Consider the following 25430-nt stretch of genomic DNA (forward strand, 5'->3'; position numbering starts at 1 on the left):
TGCCAAGTTACAGTGTATGGAAAAAAAAAAACACAAATGTCAACCTTCAACCAGCAGCAAGCTTACAAATAGGCTCTTCTGCAGCCCTCATTTCTCCATATCCCCCAATCAGGTCTCATTGTAAAAAGAATTCTGTTAAAGACCAAAAAAAAAGAAAAAAGTCGTTAATGCTAAGAATTGTTGCTTTGTTTAAAAAGAGCCCAGCCGAAACCGGTTTGGCTCAGTGGATAGAGCGTTGGCCTGCGGACTGAAAGGTACCAGGTTCGATTCCGGTCAAGGGCATGTACCTGGGTTGTGGGCACATCCCCAGTAGGAGATGTGCAGGAGGCAGCTGATCGATGTTTCTCTCTCATCGATGTTTCTAACTCTCTATCCCTCTCCCTTCCTCTCTGTAAAAAATCAATAAAATATATATATAAAAAAAAAACAGAAAACAACTACCTTAAAAAAAATTTTTTTAATTAAAAAAAATAAAAAGAGCCCAATTTTTAAACAGTGTATATATCTAATCATCGCACAGCTTCATTCTTATTTTCAGTGACTTTTTTTTCAACATTGTACAGCTCTGAGCTATAATTTTGGCATCTGTAAAATGGGAATAATTGTTTCTATTGGAATGCTTTTTATAAATACAAAAACTGTGTCTAAAATTAAGCTCTTATTAATCTAAATATTATTCATCTAACATTCTAAAAAGAATAAGAATTCTTTTATTTTTTAGAATTCTAATATTCTAAATAATAATATTAAGTTCTTTTTGGAATAAAGTGGGATAAAATAAATCTTATCTCCAGCTCACTTCACAGAGCCTCATTTGACAGCCTCATTTAACAATAATTAATAGTTATTGCATATATGAATGAGTTTGTTTAATAAATACTCCCTGTTATGACCATCGTCATATTACAAGTTCTAACATATGGAAAAAGAGCAATAAATATTTAAGTGAATGAATGAGTACATGAATGAGTTCATTTAATGAAGGTACTTTTAGGATAGAACTTTGGGATGGATTTTTTTTTTCTTGTTTTCTATCTGTCCCAGAGTAGGTTTTTGTTTTTTTTAATCCTCACTTGAGGATATATTTCTATTGATTTTTAGAGAGAGTGGGAGGGGGAGAAACAGAGAGAGAGAAACATCAATGTGAGAGAGACACATCAATTGGTTGCCTCCTGCACGCACCCCAACCAGGGCCCGGGCCAAGAGGAGCCTGCAACCGTGCCCTTGACCGGAATCAAACCTGGGACCTTTCAGTCTGCAGGCCGACACTCTATCCACTGAGCCAAACCGGCTAGGGCTAGAGTAGGTGTTAATTCAGTTTCAGGTTATCATTTTCTAGTTGTGTGCTAATCAGAATTGGTTTTGTTTGGGAGGATTTAAAACAAGAGTATGTGTTAAATCCTGATAAGTATGTTAAAACCATAAAGTATAATATAAATAAAATATTTTCATTTTATTCCTCTATAGAAGCTTTGCTTTGTTTTTCAGAGGGATCATATGAAAATTGCCCAGCAGTTCTTCCAGTTGGTGGGAGGATCAGCTAGTGAATGTGGTATGTCTGAAATATGTACTTATGAACATGATCCATAATTTGAGCTGGTTGTATACTGCCTGGTCAAGTTGGAGTCTTTGGCAAGCAAGTCAAACTCACAGCCGGCGGGCCCCATGCCTCGTTTAAATAAATAAAATATTATTCATCTAACATTCTAAAAAGAATAAGAATAAGTGCTACATCTGTTAGGTTTCCCATTATAAGGTGGGGAGTCAGACACAGGAGAGAATATTAGAATTAGCTCTTTTCAGCATCTCAGCTGGAGTGGGATGAGAGAATTTAGAAATAGAGAAGAATAAATATATTCTTTAGTTTATGAGGTTTTTTTAAAAATTTATTTTATTTTATTTATTTATTTTTTTACAGAGAGGAAGGGAGAGGGATAGAGAGTTAGAAATATCATTGAGAGAGAAACTTCGATCAGCTGCCTCCTGCACACCCCCTACTGGGGATGTGCCCGCAACCAAGGTACATGCCCTTGACCGGAATTGAACCTGGGACCTTTGAGTCTGCAGGCCGCCGCTCTATCCACTGAGCCAAACTGATTAGGGCTAGTTTATGAGTTTTTTATTCTGTTTGTTTTGTTTTATTTGAAATGGTAACTTTAATTGATTTTTCAAGAGCTCTTAGAGATATTTTTTTCCCAGTAGGTCATTTGACTTTTAACTTTGCCTATCATATTTTTTCTTATATTAAACTATTTAAACCTTATTTAATTAAGTTTATCCTCTCCATAATGAATTCTAACATGGGTATCAAGCTTAGACAGTGCTTTGACCCCTGCAGTTATATAATATTCACCCATATTTCCCACAATTTGTTTTGTGGCTTTGTTTCTGTTATTAAAGTATTGATTTCATCAGTCAAGATTCAGTGTAAGACTTGAGGAAGAGCTATAAAAAGGGCCCATAACCAGTGTGAACTGGTATGGCTGTCCGTACCAATTGTCTATGGCCAGCATCTATTCTGATGATGTTTTCATGCTGAACTGGTTGTTAAATATTTTTATCACCCCTGGATTTTTTTCCAAATATTTCACCAAAACCATTTATCAAATAATATTTCCTTTCCCCATTTCACTAATTCATACTACAAAAATTTATTGAGGTGTTGGGGATTGAGGTGTTGGGGATATAGCAGTAAACAAAACTAAAATCCCCCTTCTTTTGTGGAACATACGGTCTAGTGTGACAGACTATAAACATAAAAAATAAATAGATTATATAGTATATATGACTATGATGAGTTGCTATGGGGAAAATTGAGCAGAAAGAAAATAAGGAGGATTGGGAGTGCCAATGGCAAGCGTGGAGGTTACACTAACCATCTGCTGCCTCAAATAGGAATATGATATCAGACAGACGGTTAGGTCAGGATCAGGATCAGGTGCTTCCATGGCAAATTTATTCTCCATTTGAGATCGAAAGTGCTAGGTTGCCTGGCCAGTGTGGCTCAGTGGTTGAGCATCAACCTATGAACCAGGAGGTCACAGTTCGATTCCTGGTCAAGGCACATTCCCTGGGTGGTGGGCTCGATCCCCAGTGGGGGCGTGCAGGAGGCAGCCAGTCAATGATTCTCTCTCATTAATGTTATATCTCTCTCCCCCTCTCCCTTCCTCTCTGAAATCAATAAAAATATGTATTTTTTAAAAGGGCTAGGTTGTCTTAGATGAGTAACGATGGAGACCGCGCCACATTAGTTGTATGTGCAGGTGTCAGAGTTGGGCAAGAAAATAAAAAGTGATCTGGAGAATACTGTAGCCTGCAGGGCATGTGTTTATTTTGAACTCAGAGTTAACATGGAGAGAGATTATTGGTCACTCTGAAGCACTGTGTTCTCCATTATGCTGAGGTTTTGTTCACTAAACAGAATCTGTAACTTCAGAATCTAGAAAGCTGTCTGGTAATATATTCCTATCTCTAAATTATAAATAACTGAAATTTCTGCTAAAGATGCCGTTTAGTTTCTTGAGTAGACATGGTGTCTGTTCCCATTCCATCTAAGATACAATACCTGGGAGACAGTGCATGGCGTCCTGTTTCTTCCTGCTCAAGCAATTTGATGATGTCCTGATTTACCTCAACTCATTTAAGGTCAGTATAGAATTTTGTAGATGACTTGGTATACAAAATACTATATATAATATGTCGGAGAGAAGATATTCTTAAAGATGGCCTTTTTATTATGGTGGCATTGGTGGCATCAGCTAATTCCTTACGCTTATTTTTGTGTTTATCTTGTATAACATGTTTTTCTATTTTATATGGTAATGCTCAATGTGACCTGTTCTTGGGATGTTTTTCAGAGTTACTTCTATAATGATGACATCTTTAACTTTAATTATGCCCAAGCCAAAGCTGCAACAGGCAATACCAGTGAGGGTGAAGAGGTGGGTACCTGCTTTGGAAGGCATTCGAATGATTCTGTCTAAAAACATTGTTGTCAATTTTTCTCACTGAAATAAAATGTTCAAGGGTAAAGGACTAGTAAAAGTTTCTTTTTTTCTTAGGTCACATTAGAAAGTACAATGTGAATAGGTATATGGATTTTATGACCACATAAATGTTTTCCTTTTTTGATAAATTTTATAAAAGCATAATATAAATGGAGAAAAGTATACAAATCAAAGCATATAGCTAGATGGATTTTTCAAATAATTAGAACCCAAATCATGAAACAGAATATTATCATAATCCTAGAAACCTCCCCATCACCTCTTTGAATCAATCTCTTTACTATAAGGCTAACAATGATCTTGCTTCTAACTTCATAGAGTGATTTGTTTAAATTATTCAAAATAATTCAGTTGAATTATTCAATTGAATTTTGTTATTCAACAAATTATTCAACTAATTTCCATTATGATTCCTTTTTTGACTGAGTTATTTTTAAATGTTTTATGATTTTCAAGCATGCATTATCCTTCTCAGGTTTTAAATTTTGATTTCTAACTTAATCGTATTGTGGTCACAGAATGTGGTCTGTGTAACACCAACCCTTTAAAATTGCCCAGTAGCATGATCATGCATTCTTGAAAGTAATATGTATTGTACAGTTGTTAATTATTTTGTTCAAGTCTTTTATATCCTTACCAACCTTTTCTCAGCTTGTGATGTCAATACCAGAGAAGTATGTTAAAATCACCACAATTTTATTCTTCACTATCTTAGCAGCCTGTGTAGAATTTGGTCATCTATAATGCTATGTTAAACATTAATGTAAGATAAGCGGATATGAATGTTTTTACTGCAAAACCATCTTCATGTTTATTCCCTTTCTTTCCTCTTCTTGCAGGTTTTCCTTTTAATACAAAGTGAGAAGTTAAAAAATGATTACATTTACCTCAGTTGGTTAGCTCGATGCTGTGAGTCTTTTTTTTACTGTAATTTTTTATTTTTCAATTACAGTTGACATACAATATTATATTAGTTTCAGGTGTATACCCCAGTGATTAGACATTATATAACTTACTAAGTTATCACCCTGATAAATCTAGTACCTATCTGATACCATGTGTAGTTAGTACAATATTATTGACTGTATTCCCTATGCTGTACTTTATATCCCCATGATCATACTGTGAGTCTTTTTTTTAAAGATATATTTTTATTGATTTCAGAGAGAAAGGGAGAGAGAAAGAGTAAAAGCATCAGTGATGAGAAGGAATCACTGATAGGCTGCCTCCGGCATGCCTCACACTGGGGATCAAGCCTGCAAACTGGGCATGTGCCCTGACCAGGAATCAGATCTGTGACCTCCTGGTTCACAGGTCGACGCTCAATCACTCAAGTCACACCAGCTGGACTGTGAGTTTTCTTTCAAATGTTATAGAAGAATTATCTTTTTGTTCCCTGCTGTAAAATCTTCTGGAAGGAAATTATACTGAGCATTTTCTAATTTTGTTTTGTGCCATAAAACAAGTGAACACCAAAATCGTGTTATTAATGAGCCTCAGTTTACAGTGTTATTAATGCTGGTCAGTTAGGGTGGCCATGCACATATATAATTCTACCGTGTGATTAGGTCTGCCATGTAGCATTGACCTAGCATGTCCAGTCCTGAAAGATGGCAGGTTCTTCCTGTTAAAGTTTACAGAGCCTCAGTTTACAGTGTTGTTTTGTATGAAATGATACTATTAGGCTAATTTTATCTTTTCACTATGATGCAGAACTAAAATGGGGCAAAATGTCAAAAACATAACTTTTAAAATATTATTTAGCTTACAGTCTCTCTCTCTCTCTCTCTCTCTCTCTCTCTCTCTCTCTCCACTGTCTTTTCTTGCTCCTTCTGTTCATCTGGGATTTAAAATGTTCCTTGAGTTTAAAGTTGCAGGAAAATTTTAGCAGTCAGATATTCTAAGTGAGGCTGAAAATATATGAGCAGAATTGAATGAATGATAGGTGTCCTATTTTAAGCAGATGACCTAAGTGGGAACTACTAGAAATCAACCCAACTTAAAAAGACATAATTATCTGAATACTAACTTAAATAAAAATAAGTACGGTATAATTAAGATAGGGAACCAACTTAATGCCAACATTGCGAGCTTTCCATGTAAGAGCTATTTAGCATTACTTTTTTAAAAAAATATATTTTTTATTGATTTTTTTTACAGAGAGGAAGGGAGAAGGATAGAGAGTTAGAAACATTGATGAGAGAGACACATCGATCAGCTGCCTCCCTCACACTCCCTACTGGGTATGTGCCTGCAACCAAGGTACATGCCCTTGACTGGAATCGAACCTGGGACCTTTGAGTCCACAGGCCAACGCTCCATCCACTGAGCCAAACCAGTTAGGGCAATTTAGCATTACTTTTTATATTTGAAACATAGAACTAAATCCATAAAATAGCAAGATGTAGAAATGTATTTCTTGTACATTTAAAAAGCATAAATCTTTGTTTCTTTTTTGTAGATATAATGAATAAGAAACCAAGACTAGCCTGGGAACTTTATCTCAAGATGGAAACCTCTGGCGAGTCCTTTAGCCTCTTACAGCTCATTGCTAATGACTGCTACAAGGTGAGTCTGAATGAGGATACAGGGAAATTGAAGATCAGCATCACACTGCAGCATTAGCTAAATGTTAGGGGAAAGTGTCCTGCAGACCAAATGGCTGCTGGTGAGAAGATTTGCATAGTGATATCAGAAATGTCATCTCTGTTATGAATGAACTGAGTTCAGAGATAGATAGCATGACGGGGTTTTTTATGTGTATATGAAATAATGATTTAGAGAGGAGGTTTTAGATTTCCAAAGGCTGTGAATCTTTAGATAGCATCCATTCACCCAGGATTTGGAAATTTGGTTTTGAAGCTCAAGAAAGATGTCCTCTAACATCTAGAGACGTAGATTTAGAGAAATCATCAACATTTCAGTAGTAATTGAAACCCTGAAAAACAGTGGGATTGCCCAGATAAGAAAGTAAAGTGAGAAAAGTAAATGGTTGCAAACCTTAGGGAATACTAATATGCAAATAGTGGACAGGAAAGACAAAGGAACCAGAAAAGGAAAAAGAAGCCGCAGTCATTTAGTAAAGGTCTGACTGTGTGTGTGTGTGTGTGTGTGTGTGTGTATGTATGTGTAGGGCATTGGAAAGGCAGGGGGGAGCTTTTTAAAAATTAAGAGCGTTTTTAAAAGTTCGGCTCAAATTCCAGAAATTCCTATTTTTGGTATATTTCTGCTTATCCAAAAGACGAGAAAAATGTCAGGTAAAGGTAAAGAGAGTCTAGTGTTAGTCAAAATGAATCATTACAGCCTGGCTGGCGCGGCTCAGTGGTTGAGCATCAACCCATGAACCAGGAGCTTGCAGTTCCATTCCCAGTCAGGGTACATTCCTGGGTTGTGGGCTTGATACCCAGTAGGGGGCGTGCAGGAGGCAGGTGATCAATGATTCTTTCTCATCATTGATGTTTCTATCCCTCCTTCCCTCCCTCTCTCTGAAATCAAATTTTTAAAAAAAGAATCATGCCCTAACCGGTTTGGCTCAGTGGAAACAGAGGTTGAAGATGAACAGAAAGGAAAGGGAAGAAAAAAATACTTTCAACAATAAAGAATTGTTTTTAAGCCGGAACCGGTTTGGCTCAGTGGATAGAGCGTCGGCCTGCAGACTGAAGGGTCCCAGGTTCGATTCCGGTCAAGGGCATGTACCTGGGTTGCAGGCACGTCCCCAGTGGGAGATGTGCAGGAGGCAGCTGATCGATGTTTCTAACTCTCTATCTCTCTCCCTTCCTCTCTGTAAAAAATCAATAAAATATATTTAAAAAAAAAAGAAAGAATTGTTTTTAAAAAACAATTAGAGTCATATCCAGCAATATAGGTGAATCTTATAAATATACACAAGACACAAGAGTATTTATAGTATTATTTTATATAGATAAAATTCTAAGTGCAATACTCAATATTATCTAAAGATATACACATAGGTGCTTATAAAGAAAGTCAAAAGACTGATGACCATAAAAGTTGGAATAGTAGTTAATCCAGAGGGAAGGAGAAGGTTGTGGTTTGGAAGGGACACAAAGAGCTTCTGTTTTGCTGTCAATGTTTCCTTTCTTGACCTGCGTGGTGGTTACACTTGTATTCACCTTATAATCAGACATTAAACTGTGCATTTATGTAGCATGCAACATTCTCTATGTGTGTGATTTCACCCTGAAAAGTGCTTAAGGGGACATAGGAAGAAGGATTAACTTTGAAAAGGAATAGGAACACTTCTCGCCCTAGCCAGTTTTGCTCAGTAGATCGTCAGCCCATGGACTGAAGGGCTGCAGGTTCAATTCTGGTCAAGGGCAAGTGCCTCGGTTTGCAGGCTCAATCCCTGGCTCCCATCAGGGTGTGTGCAGGAGGCAACCAATCGATGTGTCTCTTTCACATCAATGTTTCTCTGTCTCTGTCTCTCCCTGCCTCCACTCTCTTAAAATAAAAGAACACTTCTCCCTGTAAGACAGACAGAAAAGAGGGAAGGATGAATGAAGGTATAATTTGAACTGAAGGGAGGAAAGTTGTGTTTTCCCTGAAGTAGAGAAAAAGTTATGCTAAGAATGCAATAGAGCTCTTCAAGAAATTGGTAAATGGCCATAACCGGTTTGGCTCAGTGGATAGAGCGTTGGCCTGCAGACTGAAGAGTCCGAGGTTCGATTCCACTCAAGGGCATGTAACTTGGTTGCGGGCACATCCCCAGTAGAGGGTGTGCAGGAGGCAGCTGATCGATGTTTCTCTCTCATTGATGTTTCTAATTTTCTATCCCTCTCCCTTCCTCTCTGTAAAAAAATCAATAAAATATATTTTTTTAAAAAGAAATTGGTAAATGTTTATGACAACAGTTTATAGGAATGGAGAAGTAACTAAACCACACTGGCTAGAGGATTACTCAGCAATTTGAAGCCTTTAGTGAAATTGTTATATACCACTATACATTTTTGATTGCCGGTCAAGTAAACTCATCTAAGCAAAATTTAATGTTATTCAGCGTTTTCTACAAGGCCAAGGAAAGATATGTCAAAATAAATTAAATGTTTTAAAGAGTTGGTTTTTTAGAATAGTATTCAGCATACATCTAAGCATACTGAGAATTTAGACGAGGTCAGGGAAAGACCATCCTCTTGGGTTGAACATGATCAAACTAGCATAAAATGAATGATAGTAATCCCCTACAGAATGTACTGAGAAGACATGAAAAATACTCAGTTCAAATCACAGTTGTTGGAATTTATTCTCAAGATTAGAATATAATTAGAAGAAATGACAGATGTGTTGCTTATAGAATAACCTGACTATATGTAAAAAAGATATACTGTTGAAAACTGAATGAAGGTAAGCTAATTTAAATTGAGTCCACGTATGCAAACTGATTTTCTTCTTTCTTGGTTTAATAAAGAATTTAAATTTATCTAATTTGCTAACAGAAAATTTTGTCATTACCCATGCACTCATTTTATACAATTCTGCTTCACGGCATCTTTATGTTTAGTTTCACTCTGTGTAACCTTGTGACTACAAGTGTTAGCACAATTCTTTCTTTCACTCAGATGGGCCAGTTTTACTATTCCGCCAAAGCCTTTGATGTCCTAGAGAGGCTGGATCCTAACCCTGAATATTGGGAAGGCAAGAGGGGGGCCTGTGTGGGCATTTTCCAGATGATCTTAGCTGGGCGAGAACCCAAGTAAGTGCACAGACAACAAACACTACCTCTACTCATTTGCTGGTTTGCGAGGAAAAAGAATTGTTTTCATGATGACATCCTCTTCTGAAAACTCAAAAATATAAGATGTTTTAGAATGATGAATAAAAATAAAACTTTATGATGTTATATATTTGTAGCTGACCTTTTTCCTCCAGAAATTTTTTATTTTATAGAATCACATCATTCTAAATCCTAATACTGGGGACATCGAGCATACTACAGCTCTCAAATATAAGAGCAAGATAAATATTTGCCTCTAAATGAATTGCCATTGCATAAACAAAGTCTTCCTCAATCTCTTCTATCTTTTCTTTGCCTATTATCTTTTTCTTGTCTTTTAGTTTAGGCCTCAAAGAATTAGGAATGGAGTAGATGTGGTTAATAATTTTTTCTTCATTTGCCTCTAATATTCCAGAAAATACTAAGACATTAGATTAAATAAAATTAAGTGGCTTGTAGCTCTATTTGTAACAAAAATTGAAATGCTTAAAACTAAATTCAGTGTTCTAAAAATAACTTCATGGAATGTATTTGTTACTGATGTATGAATAGCAGGTATAATTATTTTATAAGTAAACAATCTAACAAAAATTACTTCCCGCTTTATATCTACTTCCAGTCCTAAATAAAAGTTTAAAAGAATTTGGTTAAGTAAAAGAGGTTGTTTGAGGGGGAAAAATAAGTCGAAAACATGAGAGAACTCTTAGGGAAGAGGATCAATATGCAGTTACCTGTAGATTTGATAAGGTAATAGGGAAGTTTTAGTAAGCATTACTTAAAACACTAATTCCAATTAAATTTAAATTACTTAAAACATAAATACTGGGCATTTGCTAACTCTTGGTTCTTAACTTTCTTTTTTTCCATATTTTTAATATGTTATTTTTCTTGAGGAAATCATCCATTCTTCTGGCTTTGTAAAATTTCACAAATATGGCAGTGATACCCAGTTTATGGTAATTTTCACCTTAAACAAAGAGAAATCTGGGACTCAGACAAGTTAAGTGACTTGTTAGTAAGGAGCTAGAATTGGAATCCAAGTCTGCCCCCAGCTCATTGATATACCCTCTTTTTCCTCTGTCATGCAGAATAAGCACAAAAATGGAAATACTCATGTCATATTAAGGCAAAAAGATTAATACATGTGTATAGATAGTATAAATAAATAAGGAAAACTTGGGTTGGTGAAAAGAATTTTCATTTACTATGCCACCATAAGATAGAATGCTAGGAAGTTTGTAATTGGTTTATGAATACACAGGGAAAGAGTCTGTTACCAAAAATGCCCTACTAGAAGTATATGAAGAATAGTTAAGAGTTTATTTTACCTATTAGTATTCATTCTCTATTAAATCACTTTTCCTTTCAAATTCTTTCCTCAGAGAGACCCTTCGAGAAGTGCTCCATCTACTGAGAAGTACGGGTAACACCCAAGTAGAGTACATCATCCGGATCATGAAGAAATGGGCCAAAGAGAACAGGGTGCCTGTCTGACATCCCTCCGGAGGCCTAGGGAACCAGTCACTGCTTTGACAGGAAATTGGGGATCATTTTCCTTGAGTTTAATGTAAGATGCAGGACTCTATTTTATTGACGTTTCCTTCCTTGTTCTTCAGCCACAAGACCAGTGACTGCTTAGACTTGCCTCCTGGCTGAACCAAGTGCCATAGTCTGTGCTGTGGCCCTGTGTGATCTGACCAGCAATAAGACTTTGAACTTACCTGGTGCCTTTTTTCCAAAAATACTCAGAATACTGTCATGTAATTTCCTGACTTTAAGGAGAACAGCATAGCTTTGTTCTTACATTTACATTCTATGGCGTTTTCTCCAAGCTGCAATACAAATGTCATTAATGCTCAAGAGTCACCATCATCCTCTTATCTTATTTTCAGCCTACTATGTACACTACCCCTTGTTACTAGGGAATTCCATAAAGAGTTTTGTAATGGGTCTCTGAATCTTGGGAGAACAGAAGTTAAAATAGCTAGATGATTCTAAGAATGTCAGTAAGAACCTTTATCAAGCTGCCCGTTCATTAATAGATAATAGGATTAGGGGTTAATCTTTCAGTAACTGAATTCTCGATGATAATAACATGTTGCAGTGGAGTAACATTGCAGTTTTTTAAACGGTGAGTACTATGAAAAAAATCTGTTAAGGAACTCTCATTTGTCATTTCTTCATTATATTTTAGGTAACAAAACAGGTTAGGTTTTCCCTTCGTGTATCTTGCTGAATAAACATCAATTTTGAAAGTAGGGCTGCAAAGGCTATGTGTGTGCATTATGGCCATGTATCAATGTAATGATGTAGAACATGGGTGTGTAGAGCCCTTTGAGGGATTTCCTAATGGCTGGGCTCTATCCTAAGTAATATCCCAGCCCCATGTTCTGAGCTTTCTCAACGTAAACCTATTATACAAGTGACCATTCTTAGGCTCACAAGCTATTTTCAGAAAATAGACCTGCATGTTTTTATGTACCAGATTACCTTTGTTTCTACACCATATTTTTTTCTTTGAGTTTAAGGCACCCAGTATTACAGGTGTAGAAAGTGCAGAGCCATCTCTATGGATGAAGAAGGTGTATAGACTAGAGATGGGAACATGGAAGGAGTCAAAGCAGCTAAGGAGAGATGATCCAAGACCTCAGATACTTCTGAACAGTTGCAAAGGTTCTTTCAGCTCTACTCAGAAAGATGACCGGTTTTCTTGTCTTTTATGTTAGACCCAGATCTAAGCAGTTCAGAGCACAAATAAAGAAACTGGCCTGAATAACTGAATTTTAGAAAACAAAGTTACATCCTTTTCATATGATAAAGCTCCTGTTTTCTCAATACGTTATTCCTACTTTTTTAATAATTGGTTTTCAGCATCTAAAGTACTAGGTGCATCAGATCTGAGAAGAACCCACTATAATTTTTAGAATCCTTCTTGTTATTCTTAAAAGATTAGGAAAGGTAATAATGGAAAAAAGATGGAACTCCTCAGTGGCTTTAGGCAATGAAATGTGCCTTCTAGTTAATTGCTGTTATTTTCAAATTCCCTATATTTGAAAAGCTTTCCCACTGATGGTGATTTACTTTTAAATGAGCTTTTGTTGAATTTAATACTTCTCCCTGTGTTTTTCTGTCTTTTTGGGGGAGGGGGGGAGGATCTGATATTCCAAAAATAGCAATTCCCAGAATTTTAAACTAATTCTTAAAAAGCTTTCAATCTATAGAATTGAACAAAAACCAAACAAAACCCAAAACCATAAAGACTAGTTTAGGAAAGATATCATTCAGTCCCGCCATTCAGGATAGCTACTTCTAAAAGGTCTTGATATGGTCTCAAGACTGCAGAGTGGTTTGCACAACTGCTTTTCTCCATGTGACGATACAGGAGAAAGGTAGGTCCAGGCCTAGGAATGTTATGTAACGTGTGCAGTTCATAGCATCTGAAAGGTTAACATGGTTGTGGTGCACGGGCAGGCTAAATAGCCATCTCAGATGGTGGACAAAGAAGAATTGAATTTATTTAAGGAAAGGGCTTGGGGGATGGGGGGCGGGATATCCTAAGGGAAGGGCTACACAGCACCAAGCCAAGGGACATTGGGTCGATGATGGCAGCACTCAGGAGCTGGAGTTTCATCCTTATATGCAGTCACTGGCTGGAAGCTCTTGTCATCAGTGGGTTTGGGGGCTGAATCGGTGGGCTTGGAATGTGGATGGAATGCAGGTGTGCGATCAAGTGTCTTCAGGACAGTTTCAGTTCCTTTTATGGTCTGATTCCTGGTGTCAAGCAAGTTTTTTCCCCTCCCTGGTCTTTGTTCTCCTGTGGCAGGAAGCTTACAAATGGCTGTTAAGTATCATATAGCCCTAACAGCATCCAGGTACTATTTATAGTCTGCAGAAAATATTACTTGCAAATGTAAAAAAAAATTTACAATTATTTTTGTACTTCAAAATAATAATTCTACTGTAACATATTAAAATTAAAGTTTATTATTTGGTTCTTATTATGATATTCTAAGTGTGGTAAGTGCGAGCCCTGGGTATGTCATGTGCCTTCTCCCCTTTCTTTCCTGACCCCAGAGTAAAGGGAAAAAAAAACAAAAGTTTGGGGATCCACAAATTACACTTATAAGAGAGGAAAGTAGATAATCCCTAAGAATCCCTGTCCATTAAGGCTCATGGTTCCTGCTAAGTCATATTGGGTTTGGCTCTTTGCTGAGTTACAGCTCATTCTGGTGCATAAGACACCTCACATAGAAAGCTCTCAAATTCTTGTTAATTTAATAGTCATGCATATAGTAACTGGTAGAGCAGGGGACTTGTGACCTCATGTAATTTGGTTCCCATCTAATTATTGTTTGATCATGTGCTAAGATATACTAGATGCTGGGGATTCAAATATCACACACAGTCCTGACCCTTAAGGAGCGCAGTCTATGGGCACACAGTGCAAAATACAGATGATGTATCATAGAATTGTACACTTGAAACCTATATAATTTTATTAACCAATGTCACTCCAATAAATTTAATTTTTAAAAAAAGCTTAACCAGAAGTCTACACAAGTAAACAAAGATGTGGTGGTTGTCATCAGTAGGAAAAAGTCTTGAGAGGTAAGAGAAGGCACTGGAAATGACTGTATATGCATGTAACTGGGACAGTGCCTGCCTTATTTGGGAGAAGCAGTCAGAATGATCCTAAAATTCAACGGGTAGCAAGATGCTTAGGCTTCTGCCATGTGTACAACACATGCAACAGACATCCAAGTACACAGAAACAAGGAGACTGCTTTCCTCTTCTTTGGCTTAGCACCTTCGAAAAGTTGCAAGCAGGTGGGCATTATATCACAACTAAAGGGCCAGTGCACAAAATTCGTGCATGGGTATAGTCCCTAGCGGCTGCCGGCTGGGACACCTCCCTTCCCTCCCTCCCCCCCCACCCCCCCCGGCTGCCTGCCACTGCCGCCAGCCCCACCCCCTGATCGAATCGAACTCCTGGTTGAACTCCCAGTCGAACTCCCGGTTGAGGGGACAATTTGCATATTAGGCTTTTATTATATAGGATAGTTTTATCTACTTTCTAATGGCAAAAATGAATTTGTTATTTACTAGTGTCTATATTTAGGACTGTCTCAATCTAACTTAGATGAATAGTTCTCCTTCTCTTTTTCATACTATAAAATATTTCTAAGGCTTATATATATTTTATAATATGTTCAGACTGTATTTGGCCTATTCAGGGATGTTCTCAAAGAAGCAGAGCACCCTAACCGGTTTAGCTCAGTGGATAGAGCGTCGGCCTGTGGACTCAAGGGTCCCAGGTTCAGTTCTGGTCAAGGGCATGTACCTTGGTTTTGGGCACATCCCCGGTAGGGAGTGTGCAGGAGGCAGCTGATCGATGTTTCTCTCTCATTGATGTTTCTAGCTCTCTATCCCTCTCCCTTCCTCTCTGTAAAAAATCAATAAAATATATTTAAAAAAAAAAAAAAAGAAGCAGAGCTAGAAGCTTGGTGATGTGCCCGTAACCCACCTTAACTGTGGACTGCAAGAATATATGAAGAATACAAGACAGTATCCTATATAATAAAAGGCTAATATGCAAATCAACCAAACAGAACTACCGATTGCTATGATGCACACTGACCACCAGGGGGCAGACGCTTAATGCAGGAGCTGCCCCCTGGTGGTCAGTGCACTCCCACAGGGGGAGCGCTGCTCAGCCAGAAGCCGGGCTCATGGCTGGCAGGCACAGTGGTGGGGGCGGGAGCCTCTCCCACCTCTACGGCAGCACTAAGGAGTCCGACTGCTGGCTTAGGCCCGTTCCCTGCAGTCGGACATCCCCCCCAGGGCTCCCGGACTGTGAGAGGCACAGGCTGGGTGAGGGACCCCCCTGCCCCCAGTGCATGAATTTCATGCACTGAGCCTCTAGTATGAATATAATAAGCTGATGTGTACTTACTGAGTTGGTAGTCTATAGACAAGTTTGCACTTTTTTTTGGCAACAAAACTCTTTAAATAAAATCTAAATGCCAGATACAACTAGGAACTGCCCTGTTGGTTGGAGCAAAGAGGAGGAAAGGAAGCAGACACAGCAAGTCCACCACTCAAGCTGCCCCTCTTGGGGCCACACAGTTTAAAAACCTCAGAAACAGGAAATACATACCTTGCTAGGTTATCCTCAGGTGAAAGAACAATGGGAAACTCAGGTTTGAGTATCCACAGCATAAACTGTGGATGCATTTTATCTAAATTGATTCTTCATATTTTTTATATATTCATTCCTGTACGTATATATTAATTTGGTCAGTTACTTGTATCCCACTGTGTTCCAGAAGACATTTGAAATGATTTTTCTAAAATATGAATAGATTGAAGGCTTTTAAGAATAAAGTCACAAGTAAAGTTCATACACAAACGTACACACCAGAATTATCAAAAATGGGCAAGAAATTCACCTTCAAGTTTCTTACCAATCAAATCAAAGAGTAAAACACAACCAGATACAAAATTCACAGTCTGTGTATGTGAATGAAGGCCCTTATGGGAAGAAAAACCTGGATTCTTAGTGATCTCTGACTATTCACGGGTTTCTGAATTAGGTTTTCTGCACTGTAGCTTAGATGCAACTATATGCATTAACAAAAATTTCAGAGAAATCTTACTGCCCTATAAACATGCAGGTCTTTCCTACTATTTAGTCAAATAAACATATCCATCTATTTCTAATTTCCTCTACAAACATATAAATATACTCTTCTTTGCTAGTTTTTGACGGGAGTAGTTATTAATGTGGTAGAGTTGAGACAAGTCATTCAAGTTTTTTTAAAGATACATGTTTTTTTATTGATTTTAGAGGGGGGGGGGGGAGAGAGAAACATCAATTGGCTGCCTCCTGCACACCCCTACTGGGTATTGAGGCCACAACCCTGGCTTATGCCCTGACCAGAAATCAAACCAGTGACCTTTCAGTGCTTGGGACAATGCTCAACCAACTAAGCAACACTGGCCAGAACAAGTCATTCAAATTTTAAAAATTATAAGCATATGCTAGGATGAAAATATAAGTAATAGTGACCTAAAGAATAATTGCAAGGTACTGTAAAAGCAATGAAATGCTGGGCTAGTATAGCTTATACATTTACTGAGGAAAATCAACAGTGTGAAGTAGGTTAAATAGAAAAGCCTAAATGGGGACAGTGAATTGTAAGCAGAAACTAGAAGTACAAAATTTAACTAGGTAGAGAACAAGCAGATGTCAGATGACCAGAACAGCATAAGTGAAGCCATAAATAATATTTACAGATGTTTAACTTTAATTGTTCCTATACTTTATTTTCATACAGAGGTTAATTTGTTCTTTTAAAACCAGTATGGACCTATTTGTAAACGTGTAATTTCAAACTATGACACAGAAATTGCACTCTTCAGTACATGTCCAAGAGCGACTCCTGTACATGTACACCAGGAGAGATGTACGTGAATGATCCTTACAGCACTCTCCCCCAGAAAAACCTGGATACGACCCAAATGCCCACTGACAGGAGAATGGATAAATAAACTGTGGTATAGTCAGAATGGAATATTATACAAAGTAAGTGAACTGAAATTTACAACAAGGTAAATGAAACTTAGCAATATATTGCCTACAGCAATATAATATAAGACAATCAAATACAAATATGCAAGCCGAAACCAGTTTGGCTCAGTGGATGGAGCGTCGGCCTGCGGACTGAAGGGTCCCGGGTTCGATTCCGGTCAAGGGCATGTACCTGGGTTGCGGGCACATCCCCAGTGGGAGGTGTGCAGGAGGCAGCTGATCGATGTTTCTCTCTCATCGATGTTTCTAACTCTCTATCTCTCTCCCTTCCTCTCTGTAAAAAATCAATAAAATACATTTAAAAAAAAATACAAATATGCAATCAAAGGAAAGCAGGAGAATTTTGAACAAAGAAATTAGGATGAAGGTTATCAGGAATGGGCTGGGGTATAGGCCTCTATCCTATATAGTAAAAGGGTAATATGCAAACTGACCCTAACAGCAGAAAGACTGGGAATGACTGGTCACTATGACACACACTGACCACCAGGGGGCAGACGCTCAATGCAGGAGCTGCCCTCTGGTGGTCAGGGCGCTCTCACATGGGAGCAGCTCTGCCCAGCCAGAAGCCAGGCTGATGGCTGCTAGTACAGCAGTGGTGGTGGGAGCCTCTCCTGCCTCAGCAGTGCTAAGGATGTCTGACTGCAGTTTAGGCCTGCTCCCCGCTGGCAAGTGGACATCCCCCGAGGGCTACCGGGCTGCCAGAGGGATGTCTGATTGCCATCTTAGGCCCAATCCCCCCGGAGAGCGGGCCTAAGCCAGAAGGTGGTCATCTCCTGAGGGGTCCCAGACTGCGAGAGGGCACAGGCCAGGCTGAGGGGCCCCTCCTCCCCGCCCCCCCCCCCCCCCCCAGTGCACAAATTTTTGTGCACCGGGCCTCTAGTAGAGTAGATAACACAGAATTTAACCAAAATGGATCCAACAGTATTGGGAGGATGTGGGCTGGAAAGTGTCCATGTTCCCAGGGTGGGGGAGGTGAGAAATAGCTAGATCTTCATATTTCATTGCCCTATGGTGAATTAAAAAAAAAAGTCTTCAATTTAGTTCTGAGAAGCAGAGGAGGCCGAGAAAACCAAAGAATCACAGAGTCAAGCCATATTTGCAGGAAGCACTTTGCCCTGTAGCACAGAAGACGTCACTGTGAACAGCTCCATAGGTGTGAATCAGAGGAGATGGGGAAGAGTAAATGCAAAACATGGCGTCATAAAGTAAATGCCCACAGGTGGGCACATGGCCCTGGGGTCCCCTGGCATGCATATTCACCAAAATGACTGGTCCAGGAAAACTCTTCTTCCTCAAAGATTAGTAACCAGAACAGCTAAGGGTCTATAGAAAATTAATACAAGAGAGAAGGAAGGAAGGAAGGAAGGAAGGAAGGAAGGAAGGAAGGAAGGAAGGAAGGAAGGCCAACAGTGGATGAAAATATCACCAGAAAATTGGTGATATGAATATGAAAGCTGTAACCAAATATAAAATAGTAAAACTCTGACAGGAAGGTAGGAAAAAAGGTAGTTTATTGATATTTTATCTTTATGGTATCTTTAAAGGTGATAAATAAGTATTTGTATATTTTACAATATCAGTGTGTAGAAAAAGAGAAAATACATTTTATCATTTATTGATCATAGTATGGAATTATAGACATTGTCCAAAGAAAACGAGGATTAAGCACATTATAAAATCATCCCATTAGAACAAAAGATAAGCCTTCCAAATTAACAGAAGTAACATACATAAAACAAAGCAAACATCATTTTGTGGGTTTTAAAAAAGGTCGAGAGGAGAAAATGTGACATAAGATAATGTGGCAGATCTATGCTCAGACATACCTCTCATGTCAAAAATGTAAATGAGCTTAACTCACCTATTAAATGAAAAAGATTGGCAGGTTGGATCACAAAGCAAAACCTAACTCTGTGCTGTTTACACATAAATGTTGACAATAAAAGATGGGCAATAGTACAATCAGGCAAATGCAAATAAAAAGAGAGCAGGTGTCACAATCAAACAAGGTTGAATCCGGGTCAAAATCATTAAGCAAGTCAAAGAAACACACTTTGAATGATAAAGGGTCCATTTCTCAATGGAGATATAACAGTTATGAACATGCAGCAAAGGAAATAGCATCAATATTAAAAAAACAAAAAAGAGTTACGGTGACAGTAGTAGATTACAGTTCATGACAGTTGAAATGGAAAAAAATGTAAGTAAAGCATATACATAACTTAAATATCACAAGTACTAAGGAATATATTGTTAATATAGCTTATACCTTGAAAACAGAGAACAGACTTCCTTTTCAAGGATCCATAAAACATTCATTCAGTAAAGACAGCTATGCCCTGGCCAGTGTGGCTTGGTTAGTTGGAGCATCATCCCATACACTGAAAGGTCACAGATTCGATTACAGGTCAGGGCACATACCCAGGTTGTGGGTTGGATCTCATTCGTAACTGCAACCAATTGATGTTTCTCTCTCTTTCTCTCTGTCTCTCTCTCTGTCTCTCTCCCCTCCCCGCCCCATGCATGCCTCTCTCTTGAGAACACATGCACAGTGAGGTAGTTAAACCTCTTCTGTTCTTAAAACTGGCCACACAGTGTCTCTTCCCAAACTGCTTGTCAGTTTTGTGCATATACATTAAGATATTTTATGTACATAAACAATATATAATTTCTCCCTTTTAACACAGTTCTCTTTTTATATAAATTGTAGTATACTAAATATTGTAATGCATATTGATTTTCTCACTTAAGGATAGAGGTTAGTGATAAAATTTTTAAGATTGCATAGAGTCCTAGCTGGTTTTGCTCAGTGGATAGAGCATCGGCCTGTGGACCAAAGGGTCCCAGGTTCTATTCCAGACAAGGGCACGTACCTCGGTTGCAGGATCCTCCCTGGCTTGAGACCTGGTCAGGATGTGTACAGGAGGCAACCAATCCATGTGTTTCTCTCACATGGATATTTCTATCTTTCCCTCTCCCTTCCATTCTCTCTAAGAATCAACAGAAAAATATCCTTGGGTGAGGATTTAAAAAAAAAAAAAAGATTCCATAGAATTCCATTGTATGGATTGATTCATGAGAGATATACACCAAAATCACTTAAGTAAAATATATCAATTTGGCAAAGTTAAAATAGTTTGGCCCTGGCCAGTGTAGCTTAGTTGGTTGAGCATCGTCCCATGCACCAAGAAGTCACCAGTTCAATTCCAAGTGAGGGCACATGCCCAGGTTGTAGGCTCAATCCCCAGTAGGAGGCATGCAGGAGGCATCCAATCAATGTTTCTCTCTTATCGGTTTCTTTCTCTCTCTTTCTCTTCCTCTCTCTCTAAAAAAATCAAAAATATATTTTCAAAAAACATGTTGCCAACATATAGAGCTATAGAGACCCTCATACATTGTTGGTGGAATAGAAATTGATACTTTCTATGGAAGGCAATTTATCAAATTTAGAAGTGCACATATTTTTATTGTATTTTATTTTACTTTTTAAAAAATATATTTTATTGATTTTTTTAAAGAGAGGAAGGGAGAGGGATAGAGGGTTAGCAACATCGATGAGCGAGAAACATCAATCAGCTGCCTCCTCCACGCCCCCTACTGGGGATGTACCCGCAGCCAAGGTACATGCCCTTGTCGGGAATCAAACCTGGGACCCTTGAGTCCGCAGGCCAACGCTCTATCCACTGAGCCAAACAGGTTAGAGCTGTATTTTATTTTATTAATGTTTGTTGTTGAAAGTATTACGTAGATCCTCCTTTTCCGCCCATAAACCTCTTCCAGTCGCTCCCATCCTCCCTGCCCCAGACCCTCATTACCCCATTGTCTGTGTCCACAGATTATGCATATATGCATACAAGTTCATTGGTTCATCTCTTCCCACCCACCCTTTCCTGCCTTCCCTCTGAGGTTCAAAAATCTGTTTATGCTTCTGGGTCTATTTTTGATCATCAGTTTATTTGATTCATTAGATTCCACATATGAGTGAGATCATGTGATACTTACCTTTCTCTGACTGGTTTATTTCGCTCAGCATAATATTCTCGAGGTCCATCCATGCTGTTGCAAATGGTAAGAGTTATTTTTTATTGCCATGTAGTATTCCATTGTATAAATGTACCATAGTTTTTTATCCACTCATCTACTGATGGGCATTTAGGCTGTTTCCAAGTCTTAGCTATTATAAATTGCACTGCTATGAACATAGGGAGATATATATATGGTATATATATATATTTTTTGGGGGGTGCATATATTCTTTCACATATTTTTTGATACAGCAATTGAGCCAGGTTTAACATATTTCATTTGCTGTTTTATTTCCTTTCCTATGAACTATTTGTTGATATCTTTTTTCCATTTTTGTTAGTATACCAGTATTAGGTTATTATTGTTTCTCCTTGATCTATAGGAATTCTTTATAAATTAGGGAAATTTATCCTTTGTGAAATGTGTTGCAATTTTTTTCTTTTTAGTTTGTCATGTCTATTAGTTGAAAGACTATTTTCCTGTCATCAGAAATTTATTTTAAATAGTTGAAATTATAAAAAATACTTGTAAATGCCTTCTCTAGTGTGAGATTATTTAAAATCTCAGTGGTTTCTTCTAAAGTTTTTATGGTTTCATTTTTTAAATTTAAATCTTTGATTCACTAGAAATTTATACTTTCTAGTGAATACAGTTTTATTCATGTGATACAATTTTATTCATGTCCATATGCCTGTGTAGTTATCTTAAACTGTTTATTGAATAATTCATTCTTTCCTCACTGATAAGAAATTATTGTAAGTGTATGTGCTGGGGGGTGGGAGTGGCTGGGGAGAGGTCAATGGGGAAGAAAAGGAGACATATGTAATACTTTAAATAATAAAGAATTTAAATTAAAAAAAGAAAAGAAATTATTGTATATTCAACAAGAGAAAAACAGGAAATGGAAGGACAAATAGAAAAACAGACAATGATTATAAACAGGAAATTTACAAAGAGGAAATTTACAAAACTAACAGGCAGCCGAAACCGGTTTGGCTCAGTGGACTGAAGGGTCCCAGGTTTGATTCCGGTCAAGGGCATGTACCTGGGTTGCGGGCACATCCCCGGTGGGAGATGTGCAGGAGGCAGCTGATCGATGTTTCTCTTGCATCGATGTTTCTAGCTCTCTATCTCTCTCCCTTCCTCTCTGTAAAAAATCAATAAAATATATTAAAAACAAACAAACAAACAAAAAACTAACAGGCATATGAAAAAGATGTTCAAATTCCTTAGTCATCAGAGAGATGCAAATTAAAATAATACTTGGCAAAAATTAAACTGAATTTGGTGGTGGCAATGCAGTGGAGGGCAGGAAGTAATACAGGAATTCGCATGCACTGCTTCAGCTATTCTGGAGAGCAGCCCCTTAATGTGTATGGGTATCTTAGGACCCAACAGTTCTAACCTAAGTATTTGTCCCAAATACATTTTCACACAGATCCAAAGGACACATGAATGAGTATGTTCATAGCTGCTCTGGGGTGATAAGGGGGGAGCAGGAGGCACTTTGAGTGCCCATCACTAAGTGAATAGACAAAACATAGCATTGCAGATTACTACTCAAAAGTTATAAACCAGCCCAGCCAGTGTGGCTCAGTGGTTGAACATCGACCCATGAACCAAGAGGTCCCGGTTTGACTCCCAGTCAGGGCACATGCCCGGGTTGTGGGCTCAATCCCCAGTAGGGGGTGTATAGGAGGCGTGTAGGAGGCAGCCGATCCATGTGTCTCTCATCAATGTTTGTATCTCTCTCTCCCTCTCCCTCTGAAATCAATAAAAATATTTTTTAAAAATATATATGGTGTTCAAAGAAGCAGGCCCACACCAAGACACATCATAATTAAAATGCCAAGGGTTAAAGACAAAAAGAGAATCTTAAAAGCAGCAAGAGAAAAGCAGTTAGTTACCTACATGGGAGCACCCATAGGACTGTTAGCTAACAGATACTTCGCAGACCAGAAGGGAGTGGCAAGAAATATTCAAAATGATGAAAAGCAAGGACCTACAATCAAGATTACTCTACCCAGCAAAACTATAATTTAGAATTAAAGGTCAAATAAAGAGCTTCACAGACAAGAAAAAGCTAAAGGAGTTCACCACCACCAAACTAGTATTACACGAAATGTTGAAGGATTTTCAGAAGAAGGAAGAGGAGGAGGAGGAAGAAGGTGAGGAGGAGGAAGAGGAGGAGGAGGGGAAGAAGAAGGAGAAGGAGGAGAAGGGAGAAGAAGAAAGGGGAAGAAGAAAGAGGGAAGAAGGGAGAAGAAGAAAGGGGAAGAAGAAAGAGGGAAGAAGGGAGAAGAAGAAAGGGGAAGAAGAAAGGGAAGGAGAAGGGAGAAGAAGAAAGGGGAAGAAGAAAGGGAAGGAGAAGGGAGAAGAAGAAAGGGGAAGAAGAAAGGGAAGGAGAAGAGAGAAGAAGAAAGGGGTAGGAGAAAGGGGAAGAAGAAGGGAGAAGAAGAAAGGGGAAGGAGAAGGGAGAAGGAGAAAGGGGAAGTAGAAAGGGCAAGAAGAAAAGGGAAGGAGAAGGGAGAAGGTGAAAGGGGAATGTGGATGAAAGGGGCCACATGCTGACCTGAAAAGCTCAGGGGAGGCCTGCATGGCAGTTTTGCAGACTCAGAGACCTAAAGTAACCACAAAGGATGGTCTGAAATTAAACCTTAACTAAAAGCAGTTATGGTGGGCAGTTATGTCTTAAGCCGATATCTTCACTGATAAGGTCAACCTTTAACCGTAACTGAGCCTATCTGTCTTTTTGCATCTATGATAACATGTCCTTGGGATGTCTGGGTAACTTGTGACTTCCCTTTTATGGAGCCCCTGGGGCACAGCCAGGTATGCTGGGCCCAGGACAGATGCGGAAGATTCTTTCATTTATCATGTTAATTGTTCCTGCACCCACCTAAGTATGTGTCCATCACTTTACTTTTTATCCTATCACAGAGGTTTCCTCGCTTCACTTAATCCCACCTCCTTAAATCTGTCACCAATGAATTTCATGTATAAATACAATTGTAACCCCCCCATTCTTCGGAGCACTATCTCAATTCGTTGAGGTTCTGCTTCCCGGCATATGTCGACAGTTTGGCTCAAATAAACTCACAAAAATTCTTTACAGGTTTCAATGGTTTTTGTACGTTAACAGGAAGAAGAAAAGAGAAGGAGAAAGGGAAGGAGAAGGGAGAAGAAGAAAGGGAAGGAGAAGGGAGAAGAAAGGAGAAGGGGGAAGGAGAAGAAAGGGGAAGGAGAAAGGAGAAGAAAGGAGAGGGGAGGAGGAGGAAGGAGGAGAAGAAAAAGATAAAATATGAATAATAAAATAGCAATAAATACATATCTCCCAGCAATTGAATCTAAAAGTCAAAATAAACAAGGAATCTAATGAACAAAATAAACCGATGAATAAAATAGAACAAGAGGCATTGAAACATGGAACAGACTGAGGAATCTTAGAGGGAAAGGGGGGGTGGCGTGGGAAGAGATTAACCAAAGATCTTTTTTTAAAAATATATTTTATTGATTTTTTACAGAGAGGAAGGGAGAGGGATAGAGAGTTAGAAAGATCGATGAGAGAAACATTGATCAGCTGCCTCCTGCACACTCCCCACAGGGGATGTGCCTGCAACCAAGGTATATGCCCTTGACCAGGACCCTTGCCAGGGTCCCTTGACTAGGTCGGTCCCCTAGTCAAGAAGAAAGGGGAAGGAGAAGGGAGAAGAAAGGGGAAGAAGAAAGGGAAGGAGAAAGGGGAAGAAGAAGGGAGATGAAAGGAGAAGGGGGAAGGAGAAAAAGAAAGTGGAAGAAGAAGAGAGAAGGAGAAAGGGGAAGTAGAAAGGGCAAGAAGAAAGGGGAAGGAGAAGGGAGAAGGAGAAAGGGGAAGAATATATATTTTTTAAATATATTTTAAAAAATATATTTACAGAGAGGAAGGGAGAGGGATAGAGAGTTAGAAACATCTTCTTCTCCTTCCCTTTCTTCAGGCTCTATCCGCTGAGCCAAATCAGTTAGGGCTAACCAAAGATCTTATATGCATGCATGCATTACCTATGGACACAGACAATAGGGTGGTAATGGCCTG

General features: G+C 38.5%; 1 protein-coding gene across 1 annotated transcript in view; it reads left to right on the forward strand.

Annotated features, from left to right (window-relative positions):
* Window positions 1-13728, forward strand: part of IFT56 (intraflagellar transport 56) — a 43496-nt gene extending 29768 nt beyond the window's left edge. Inside the window, exons 12-18 of the mRNA XM_070424000.1 lie at window positions 1489-1552; window positions 3557-3645; window positions 3858-3941; window positions 4847-4916; window positions 6469-6575; window positions 9584-9717; window positions 11121-13728. Of these exons, the coding sequence (XP_070280101.1) occupies window positions 1489-1552; window positions 3557-3645; window positions 3858-3941; window positions 4847-4916; window positions 6469-6575; window positions 9584-9717; window positions 11121-11232 (660 nt within the window). The 3' untranslated portion in view covers window positions 11233-13728. The remainder of the gene's footprint in view (window positions 1-1488; window positions 1553-3556; window positions 3646-3857; window positions 3942-4846; window positions 4917-6468; window positions 6576-9583; window positions 9718-11120) is intronic.
* The last annotated feature ends 11702 nt before the right edge of the window (window positions 13729-25430 follow it).

Source organism: Myotis yumanensis, unplaced genomic scaffold (assembly GCF_028538775.1).
Source record: "Myotis yumanensis isolate MYYU_CA2020_CCGP unplaced genomic scaffold, mMyoYum1.0.hap1 SCAF_9, whole genome shotgun sequence".
Classification (NCBI taxonomy): domain Eukaryota; kingdom Metazoa; phylum Chordata; class Mammalia; order Chiroptera; family Vespertilionidae; genus Myotis; species Myotis yumanensis.